The following is a 12,019-nucleotide window of genomic DNA, read 5'->3' as shown; positions in this document are numbered from 1 at the left end:
AGAATTCAACTTTTATCTTAGGATGTTGCTATGAGCGATTTAGAAAAGCAATGCACACACACACGGGCGACTTAGATTATGCACACAACTGTGGCGCGAGTTCTATCATCCAAAATGGAGTGAAATATGTAAATGAAGAAATCAAAAGTAAATGAAGAAAAGGGGTGATTGCATTAAAAAGGCAATGAAATAACAGAAAAAAAAAAATTCTAAACGCCCTCGACACAAAGTAGTTCCCGCAATCAATTTGACCAAGCAACGAGAAGTCTATTCACCTAGCCCGTGAACAATCCTACGATGAAAACCAGTTCAGTGTGGAATATGTAAGGATCAGTTTCCCGAGGAATACTTTAGTTACAACATTACGAGGACATTCGTTTGCGACCACTGTAAAATCTTTGGGTGCGTACTCTTACTCGACAGAGCGAGAAAGAGTACGCATTCTTCATTTTTTTAAATAAAATTCATAGCTCATTTGTTTATAAAGGTACTGCTTCGTATTATTGCATGGTTACTCCGGATTTGATATACACCCAGTGGCCAAAAAATTAGGAACACCCTGCTACTCACCGCTAATATCGTGTGGGACCTCCTCTGGCTTTGATAACAGCAGATATTCTTCTAGGCATGGAATCTAGAAGTTGCTAAAACCATTGTTTTCCCCATGGACAGGAAAATTGCAACGTTTACTAGTGCTTCTGACCAGGAGAAAGCTTTTTACGAGCATATCTGGTTTATTACATCAGCGCACGGTCTGCTCGGATAAGTTGAAGTTGGATAAGTTGAAGTTTGAGTGAGGGGGTGTTCCTAATTTTTTGGCCACTGAGTGTGAATAAACTATGTTTATTATATGTATGTTCAATTTCATAAAATTTTTCGGATTTTAACTCAAGTTCCGTTAATATAGTATAAAATCCACTAGTTGCGTACTTCTACCCTCAATTTTCCTATATTTCCAGATAATGCAGTGAAAAGTCCGTTTTAAAGAATACAGTTTATAACGAGAATCTTACTACAACGAGTGATTTACAAATGGTTGTCTAATCATAAAGATACAAAAAATATTCGTTTATAGCGAGTTGAAAATTAGGAAACATTCGCTATAACGTCAGAAAAATTCAAAAATTCTCTAGTTTTTCCTTTCTATCTCTCAAGAATTAAACATGATGAGTTCATGGCACATGTTCCACGTACAAATTACTATAAGGTACTTCGAATAAAGAATGGACACAGAAAAGCCTAATTATTATAACCTCCCCCCACCCTTCCTATTTTTGGACTTCTACATTATATACATGAGTTATACGATGACTTATTTTGACTTTTCTCTTTCAGGGACAGAGACCACGGGACCCGAACTTACTTGCAGTCACGCAAAAAGATTGTGCTAAAAAACATTCCGAATAGTGAGAAATGTTGATGAGGCCATGAAGCCGTGGGAGTGAACAGTGATATAACAATTGAGTCTTTTAATTGTTCAATTGGTCGACTCTGATTGTACGGAATTCTCTGCAAAAAATATTTTTGAGAATTACTGTGAGACCAGAAATAAATTTCATGACTACGGTTCTGTTTATTTGTTAGTATTAGAATGAAACGATCTTTAAGACGTTTTAATGCAGATAAAGCAGCAATTTCTTACAATTTTATAACCTGACAGAGCAAAAAATAAGTTCGCTTATAACGAGAACTCCGTTATAACGACAATTTTTCTCGTGATTGTGAACTGTCCTTATAACGGACGTTTACTGTGTTATTTTATCTACGCTTCATTTTTATTTACGCTATTTTATTGTTGTACGTATCAGAGCCGCCCTTACCAGACGCGGAGCCTGGTGCGAAAATAATAGCGGGGCCAGAGGAGTCATAAAAAAGAAATTTTCTGCGAAGCAGTAAAAATTCAGAATCGATGGATTCACGAAGAATAAGAATAATTGACAGAGATAATTCTAGCACCCATGAAAATTCAGAATAAATGAAAGAATTAATTAACTAAGCTGCCGTTAGCTCACAATCACGGGAAAAATTGTCGTTATAACGAACTTCTCGTTATTAACGGATAGATAGATAGAACCGCTCACAGCCCCGGACTGATGCAAAGCTCCTTACTTCCGTTACCTCAAAAGAGGCAGAGTTGTGTCGGAAAAGTTAGCAAAGATTTATAGTGGTGTCTCCCCGTGCTCGAAAGTTTCGAATTACTCGCGTCGTTCTCCCCATAAAGACAGCCCTCAACTCAATGCAACATATAAGCCATTTGACAAAAATGGGTGACTGAATCCAATGACTAGGGAGAAAAATTGCACGTGCGCCCAGTGGCACTGGCCGGAGACCACAGCCTGGGATTTAATTTCCGTTATAAGCGGATGTTTTTTGTAGCATTAGCTCTTTGACAATCACCTGCAAATCCCTCGCTATATCGAGATTGTCGTTATAAGCCCTACTTGTTACAACGGACTTTTACTGTAATTCCAGCTCTGATGAAAATTCAAAACAATTTGGAATAAACGAAAGAAATAATTCCAGAATTGATGAAAATTCAGAATTTGTTAAAGAAATAATTTCAAAATTTTGGTGAAGATTCATAATTTATTTTTTTACTTTCTAGATCAAAATGCGAAATTCCAGAATCTACATCAAAATGCGAAATTCCAGAATCTACATCAAAATGCAGAATTCCAGAATCTACATCAAAATGCAGAATTCCAGAATCTACATCAAAATGCAGAATTCCAAAATTATTTCTTTCTAGATCAAAATACAGAATTCCAGAATCTACATCAAAATGCGAAATTCCAGAATCTAGATCGAAATGTAAAATTCCAGAATTATTTCTTTCCAGATGTAAATGCAGAATTCCAGAATTATTATTTTTTCTAGATGAATATTCATAATTTATGAAAGAAATAATTCCGGAATAATGAAAATGCTGATTTCCGTAATGGATGAAAATTCCGAATTTACGTAAGAAATCATTTTTTACCGTATAAGTGCGGGGCCGCACCTGTCACACACCCTTAAGGGCGCTCTCTCGTACGTTTTACATACAATTCTTCGAAAGTCCATATTCGTATCTTCAAGCTGCTGGAAACTAAACGATTACACGGTCCCTCATAGACGATCATGAAATGAGGAGAAACTCTCTTTCCAGTGAGAGTCAGAAGAGGGAGCTGGAGTTTTTGGAAGGAAAAAAAGAAAAACACATAATAATAATAAAAAAAAAGAAGATCTGTGTGTGCGTGTGTGCGTTTCCGTTAGCAGCCGCCGCGAATCATTTAGTGCACAGGTATAAAGAGAGAAAAGATCTCTCTCCACTGAGAGAGGAGAGAGAGGAGAACACACACACAACCCTGGCGTGTCTCTCTCTCGCTCTCTAGTGTGTGTGGCCCTTATTCGCATCATGGAATGAGAGCACCACCGCCACCATATTTTTCCGAACCGACGGTATAGTCAATCTCACATCAATTTCTACCCCCGTCTACGCACCATGGGTGTGTCGTCGCCGCCGTCAGCCGCGGCGCGTTACATGAGCACCTTCAAGTCCAAAGCCAGGGGAATGCTATCGGGAACGAGATCCAAGTTAGCGATTTATGCGTATCGGCTCTTCAACACCGTTCATAAGTATACTAAGCTGGAATGAATGATGGAAAAGACCTTGGAGAAGTAGAAAGATAGTGATTATCATTTCTCCTATCCATTGAAGTTTTACAGTCCATATAGGAATTGGAAGAGACGTTTACCATTCTGGGAGTTGACTATCCACGGGGTCCGTCGGGTTTTGATTTTTTTTTTTTTTTTTTTAAAAAGGAACTGTAATACGTGTATTTACTGACTTTTGTAAAATGGCGGACAAGGAAGAAGGTGAAGGAAGTGCGAGTGCAAGGGCCGTAGTCGTCGATGATGACCGCAGTCCAGAGAACCTAGAAGATAACCTGTCTTTTCTGGACAAGCTGAAGTGTATGATGTACAGTAAAGTCGAGAGAGACGCTTTCCTCATCGAGAAGCTTGAAAAGGAAGAGAAGAAGAAAGGTCAGTACCGAAATTATTGTGATAATAATGATAAATATTACTATTGTTCCAGAGAATAATGTTGTTTTCTTGCGCGTGGTTTATCAATATGAGGAATTATTATTGAATGTCTCCGGGTGGAGAGTTTGTTTTGCGTGTAATGGAGGCGGGTGGAAAAATAATGCATGCAAAACACGTGGTTCGATACTCTCTTGAGCGCCTCCTTTCATAAACAAGAACTTTTCTTTCTTATGGCTGATCAATTTTTTTTTTCCTCCCTCCTGTTCTTGTTTCCCGAGATGGAGTCCGCGTCCAGAAAGAAAAAGATTTTAATATATCGTGCGTACTATTTTTTATTTAGTTTTCTATTATATTGTGGAGAATTAAATTCAAATTTGTGTAATTCAAACTATTGAACTTTTCTATGACGTCACCAAAAAATAATTGATATAGATGGAATTGAAATTTTTGTGTATATATTTATATTTTTTAAATTTACTTAATGTGTAATACATACTTATGTGTAAATAGGGTCACAAAGTAATTAATGATATTGATTGCTCCAATGTTCACGGATAATTTAAGAATCATTTTAGAGAGTTTAGTTTCATTGAACATGCCAGCTTTTTTTTTTAATGAGAATAAGGAAAACATTTTCATGAGAATTCGTGGAGTTTTTACGGAAATCAATGAAACTTTTTCGTATGAATAGATGTAATATTTTCGCGTGATAAAAATCAATGCAATTATTTTATGAGAATTTATGCAATTTGTTTATCAGAATTATTGTAACTTTCCACAATGAAATTAATGCAATTTTCACGATAGAATCAATGCGATTTTTACGATAGAAAGCAATTTTCCCATTAAAATTTATGAGCAATTAGTTTATTAAAATTACTGTAATCATCCCAATGAAATTAATGCAATTTTTACTATAGAATAAAATAAATTTTTATGATGAAAAAAAACAATTTTCACAATAGAGTTGTTGAATTTTTTCCCGGGAACTAATATAGTCCTCCTACCACGAGATGAGATTTGGCTACGGCACGTCATGTCACGTCAACGATTCTATTTTATCCTAGAAGGTCATGCCAATCGTGAAAGCTCAGTCACTGATGAACTTTTTTCTCGATGTGCAATCGTTTTACCAAAACAAAAAAAAAATTGAATAAAATCATCCGACGTGACGTGACATGACGCAGCGAAAATTCATCTCGTGGTCGGAGGACTATACATTTTTATCTATGAAAATTAACGCAATTTTTTTACGTAAAACATAATCTCCATCAATGATGGAAATTATAATTTTAGAAGTCAAACTCAAATTAAGGAAATTTAATTTTTTTAATCGTTTTGAATTTAATACAATTAACATTAAAGGACCGGACACACCCCGCTTCTGAGATCCCGCTTGAATTTAGTACAGTTGACATTAATTTCAATTATTGACCGTTCAATTTCGAAGGCATGTTATATTGTACAAATCTGGAAGAAAATTTCTCTATATATAGTTCCCCATCAATTATAAATTACGATAAAAATTCTTTTCCAGAATTTTCTTTTCCAAGAAGAAAATAAATGAGTTCGGTGGTTGATACACCAAAAATTAAATTCACGGAAAATACATAAATGGCGGAAAAACATGTATAAGTACAATTACAAAATTCGCGTATTAAGTAATTAAAAAAATGATCTTTCAGCATGACTAGTTTCAGCATGGTAAATGATAAGCTGGAAGTTATTATGTACAATTTCAACATGAAGAGTCCCTTGGATTTTTTTTTTAAAGAATATTTTTTGTTTTGGCTCCGTATATTATTACTAGTATTACTTTTATTTGGTCTCATTCAAACCACTCGCACGTCCGCAATTTCTTTTTATCAGTTCATAATCACAAAGTAGTAAGTATTACATTCGGTTCTCTCTATGGACACGCAACGTAGCGTGATCAGTCGATCCACTTGATAAGTTCTTGTTTCTAAGCGTCCAGCTATTAATTTATTGACCATCACCGTACATCCGTTCGGAGGTATTGAAAGCTTCATTGTACAGTATTTACTATCGATTCCCTCGTAATCATTATTATATAATTATCAACACATAGTTATGTTACGTTGAACGTGATAAATCTTTTATTATGCATAAATCGCCCATCGTCTCGGTAAGTTTGATAAATTTACCTCTCTTATCGACGATTATACGTATAATACCCAAGTGTCGTTGGTAAATTTGATAAATACTAAAAAAAATATCGCTTTCTTCTGAGATAATGCATAATCTCAGATGTCGCGACGACATCACGATGCATAATAATCAACACGTTTTCCGGTTATTATGCATAATCGCCATTTCGTATTAGTGAATAGGATAAATTGGTTCCACATTGCCGGGATAAAATTTATTATTTAGATGACTTTACTTGTGAGCCAGTCTGAACCGGATACAATGAACACTGATTTAACGAATTTTTTCGATTATCCCTGAAGTAATTCTTGTAAATAACTCCTATTTGAGGAATTCCGAAAGTGTCCTTGATATAACAAACTCTTATACAACAAATTTCACAATCGTACCCTGATATAATGATCTATCATTTAAAAAATTTTGCAATCTTACAAATTTTACGATCGCACCCCAATATAAGAAATTTCCATTTAACAAATTCTTTGATGTCACTAATTTTCACTTTTTTTTTTAGAATGAAATTAGACCCCAATATATCAAACATATAGAAAAATGAAAATGTTGGCTGATTTCACAGGGAGAGAGAAAGCCCGAGCTCGATTTTCCAAACGTCGTTAGAGAGAAATAATAAAAATTAAACGTTATGAATGTGGGAAGAGAGTTGGAACCACTAAAATTAGTCGTACTAAGCGGAAAAATGTTTTAAGAGGGAACATCCTGGTGGAATGGGTTCTTCGAGTGGGTCGATAGAGTGGTTGAAAAAAAATTGTAAAAATTCATTAAATTAAAGAATTTGTTAAATAAGAGTTCGTTCTATCGGAGTGCAATCGTGAAATTTGTTAAATGGGAGTTCGTTATGTAGATGTCCGATTTAGAGTTCGTCGAACAGGAGTTATTTCGGGATATTCGGAAAAATTAGTTAAATCAGAGTTTATTGCATCCGATTCAGACTGGCTCCTAATCACATGTACGGTCATCTAAATAATAAATTTTATTCCGGCAAATGGGACCTATTCATCAATACGAAATGGCGACTATGCATAATAACCGACAAATGTGATGAATTTACTACGGTTTATCATATTTACCAACGGCACTTGCACATTAAGCATGGAAAAAGTAACAAATTTAGGGCAATTTATCAAACTTACCAAAATGAGCGGTGATTATGCATAAAAATTACTTATCATGCATAATAACCGGATAATAACAGTTATAATATAAAAACTCTTTGATCGGTCAAGCAAAGTGATCAATCAAACACAATTCGATGAGGTTTGTTTCATCATTGTTTTGTAGCGTTTGAAGCGAGTTATGCGAAAAAATTTATGTAAATATCGTGAATAATAATAGCGATGACAATAAAAGCATGAATCACGATGCAGTTTGAAGATATGAATAGAATCAATATTTCGCAACTTGAAAGAAAAAATAAGTGTCTTTCACAGCTATTCGAATCACGATTTTGTCACTTTTCTTGCGAACGCATTGTGTCATTTCCTTGTTAATTTCCGTTTTCTTCGCGAAAAAAAAGATATTTCCAGGTTATTCATACTTATTTTCACATCCGGGTTATTCTTTTGTTGCTCAGCTATTTTTTTTTTTTTTGAATCTTTTAGTCGAAAAAACAACTAAAATCAAACGTTGAAACGCAAGAGTAATAATATAAACGCATTTCTTTCAATGTATGCCACCCATTTTCTTTCCCTCATTATATTCGGGGAAATTAGAACACGATTTCATTCCAATTTTTTGCTTATACTATATGAGATATTTCTAAACAAAAAAAAGTGATTCTATTCAGAAAGGGTACTTACGTTCGTGAGTATTTCCAATTGTGCTTGAAAGGGTGAAGACTCTAATACTTAACTCTCCCACTGGCATTGCTGAGATATCTCCCCTTCATAACACTCCGTGGTTAGCCCCGATGAAAACGCATTGAAAATTTTTTCAGAAAAACTGATGTAAATTGGAGCTGTTAGCATATTTTTAATTGGAACAACACACCAACAGAACAATTTAATAAATTAGAGGGATATTTTATCAAGGGTAAAGTATACAGTTTGCCTTGATTTTTATGTTATTTGTATACAGATAAAATCTTGCTTAACAAATAAGAAAAGTTTTTATATTGAATTTTATTTTCAATTCCCTCAATATATTTGGTGGCCTTTTATAAATCTCTAAACACGTAAAATTTCAGCAGCTGTCAAAAAAATTACTATAGCAAGGAATATATCAATTTTTTCTAGGCAGAGAAGTATTGTACTGATATAGCCGTATTTTGTGCTGAAATTACACTAAAATATACTTTCTAATATTCCAAAAAAGAGAACAGAAATTTTTATAATGAGTTTTTTCACCATATATATTTGTCATGCATATTCAAGTTCACGCGGGACCACATAGAGGGTAAAACCTTTTTATTCAAACAAACGTGTACAGAAACACACTTTTTCCATTCCTCCTTACTTTACACCGTGTTCTCAACGCATAACGCGTGCCATATATAGCCCTCGAAGCTATAACCAGTAAAAGAATATTCGTTTAAATCCACAGACAAGCCTTTGAATTGGGGGCCGTTCAAGTATTACGTAAGCAAATTTTTAGTCATTTTTGGCCCCCCTCCCCCCTGTCAGAAAAAGTCAGCAAATCGCTGACCCCACCCCCCCCCCCTTTTCAGCAAAATTTCGTCATCAGCTCTGCCCCTCTGAATCCAACTCATATTTTCATAAAGGGTGGTTGATGACGTAAGCATAATCGAAACCCCCCTCCCCCCTGTCATCAAAAGTCAGCAAATCGGAACCCTCCCCCCCATCAATGATGACGTAATACTTGAACGGCCCCTTGACAGTTATCAAGGGTTTATCGCGATACTTTATAATATCATCCCCTCACTAAATCGCTCGCTCGTCCACTCACTCACTGAATCACTCACGCACTTGGTAACTCACTCGATCACTTATACGGTTACTCACCAAGTCACTAGCATATTAGCTACTCCACTGTCGCCATAGTGGTGGTCGGCTGAAGTTGGTTATCTGTGGTTTCCAACTTTAAGGCGCGAATGCGAGCCGATCTCCCCGTTAAAAAGTCTCGCCACAGAGAGCAACAGACCTACAAACAGCACAAAAAATTCAATCATAACACATCACTTCTGAAATATAGACGGCAGCACTGAAAAATCACACACAACACTACGTATGCGCTCAGACTGTTAGGTACACACAAAGTTACACCTCCGGTACAACTCAATAGGTAGTAAATCGCCCATAAATGGCGATAGACCTGAGTTGTGCTCGGTTTGAAAGAAAAGAAAAGAAAAGCTTATTGGCTAGCTCATTCACCAATTCATTCGGGTACTCACTGGTCATTGTAAGTGGAGGGGATTTTTAAATAGCTCAAGTGCATTATTTGAGTAACTAGTAGTAAAAAAAATATTATGTGCAATTTGGTTAAGAATTAAAAGAGCAATTAAAAATGCGTTGGAATACGCATGGCCAGAATTTTTTTTTTCATAAGCGTCATCTTCTGTTGGTTGAAAACATCAATTTCTGAATTGATGCGTATTTTAGCAATATGCTTATCTTACTTTTTGGAAAAATTTACATAGTGAGTTGTTATTTTAATAAAATTTATCGCAACCAACTGAGTCTAATTAGAGTGAAATTTGATGCAATCAAATATGGGTTGAACAAATTTTTTATTATTTTATTGTTTTAAACCTGAGTCATTAAATAATGACGTCCGTTATAAATTTAAATTTCATTAATTAAGCTTTCCAATCAAAATTAGTTTCGGTTTCACTAGAGACATCTATTGTCAATAAAAGATAATGAATTGCCAATAAAGACCACTTCCTGATTTCACACGGGTGAATTTTGGTGATATCTTTTATACTTATTGTTGCTTTTATGCGAAAAATTAATTTCTCAAAAGTTTACTGAATACTTTATTATTTTGATAAGTCACGCCCAACTAACAAAATAATCGGATACAGGGAAATATCAGTTAATACGACGTCTCTTCCGCCTTCATGAGCCTGAACCATTGAAATAACGTTGTAACTGAGGTTGACGTGTTTTTGAGACCATTTTTTGATTTAAAATTATAATCAGATGCAATCAAACAAAATGCAGTCATGAAGTTATTTCATTGTGGTCAGAGTGACCATATTTCATCAAGGAAAATTAGGGAAATTAGAATCACTAATTTGAGACGACCCCCCAATTTTTGCCTATCATGTTGCCAACTGTTGGCAAAATTGCCGAATGTCCCCCCCCCCCCTACAATTATTTTGCATCCCCATCTTTGGCCTACTTAGTGCTAGGATGTCACTGTACATTACAGTAAGCTCTTGCAAATCTGGATTTCATCTTACAATTCTAAATACCCCAGTATGAGTTGGTGGCCCACGAGCTTCATGTGGGAAGTTTCAACATTCCCCTTTGGAACATGCATTTTTTGTGACCCCCTCCCGTCTTATCTATGACCTTCCCCCCCCCCCCCTCCCTATCAAGAAGCAAGACCCTTCTTATTGATTGAATTGGTTTTGTAAGTGAATTGATATTGAAGAAAAATTTCATGAGTGAGATCAACTTATTCAGTGAGGGTCTTCGGGGGAGGGGGGGGGGTCCTATGGCAGTTCCGTCTCAACATCATAGGCCACCTGGCAAGAAAAATTGTTCCAGAGCCCCTCATTGTAGTTGGAAACAACAACTTATGTATTTACTTACTCTCGCAAATCCTGGTACCCGATCTCATCATGTAGAACCCACTATTGACGTTCAGGAACATGCCTGGAAGAGCCCACATGTTAAATGACCCTGGTTCAATGCAGGGCTATTTTAGCAGCATCAGATTCCCCCCCCCCCTCCTACCTGACTGAGGGCACCTGTATACAAATTTACATACTTATTCTCGAACAAAATAGTATCAAATCATTATCGTGGGGCTCTCTTATTCCACTTCAAACTTCATTTTTTTACATCTTAATTTTTTTTTCACAGTGCTTTGTGGTCCCCTTTAGCAGCCTGACATGGCTCTCCTTGAACTCTATGTTCATTCGTGTCCCTCCCACAGAGTATCTAAAGATCACAAGAGATCCTATGGCCCCCAGGTTGAGAAACACCAGCCTACTTCATAAAACAAAAATAGGACATTTTACAAAATGGTTTAGTGCAGGGCTGTCGCAAACAAATCGCAAAAAAATCTAACCACCAGAAAAAATTTTTACCCGAAGAAAAAGGTTCAAAATAATGCTTCTTTTGACTTTTTCAGGGCATAGTGTCCGGATGACCCTGGTTCCAAACTCGACATGTTCAACCTCGTTACTTCTCCTTAACAATTACGGAAATCCGACAAGTTTCCAATATTCCAAATATCTTTAAAGTCTTCCTAAACCTCAAGTTGGCAGATATGCCGCTATAAATTCCAAACATTTTGTGCTGATCTCAATCTGCAATTTCATTAACTACACAAAGAAAATTTTAGACAACAGTACCAATTTTTAGATGCCGTGGCGACTTGGAGCGTGGGATTTGTCCAGCTCTAAGTTTAGTGATTGTTGCTATTCCGGGTAAAAAGTTGAAACTTATCTTTTCTAAATATAAATTTATTGGGTTAAATAATAATAATAATAATGAAAAATTTATTAAAATATCATTATCGTAAACAGAAAAATCTGAATTCACTGCAATTTATAGAAAATACGAACTTATATAGAATTTTCGTTTTTTACTACTTTTTTTTGCGGTCAGGTGATTTTTTTTGTTTTGTTTTGTTTTAAATGGTGATGATGATGGTGTGCATGTGCGTCACATGA

At 35.7% G+C, this 12,019-nt stretch overlaps 1 protein-coding gene across 1 annotated transcript in view; it reads left to right on the top strand.

Moving 5' to 3' along the window:
* Nucleotides 1-3,310: 3,310 nt before the first annotated feature.
* Nucleotides 3,311-12,019, top strand: part of LOC149078921 (uncharacterized) — a 43,257-nt gene continuing 34,548 nt past the window's right edge. Inside the window, exon 1 of the mRNA XM_089241132.1 lies at nucleotides 3,311-4,026. Within this exon, the coding sequence (XP_089097258.1) occupies nucleotides 3,840-4,026 (187 nt within the window). The 5' untranslated portion in view covers nucleotides 3,311-3,839. The remainder of the gene's footprint in view (nucleotides 4,027-12,019) is intronic.

Source organism: Pholcus phalangioides, unplaced genomic scaffold (genome assembly GCF_987345545.1).
Source record: "Pholcus phalangioides strain wild (caught in Gottingen) unplaced genomic scaffold, Ppha-v1.0 ptg000013l_1, whole genome shotgun sequence".
In the NCBI taxonomy this organism is placed as follows: Eukaryota; Metazoa; Arthropoda; class Arachnida; order Araneae; family Pholcidae; genus Pholcus; species Pholcus phalangioides.
The sequence above is the reverse complement of the archived record's forward strand: the minus strand, read 5'-3'. Positions and strand labels throughout refer to the sequence as shown.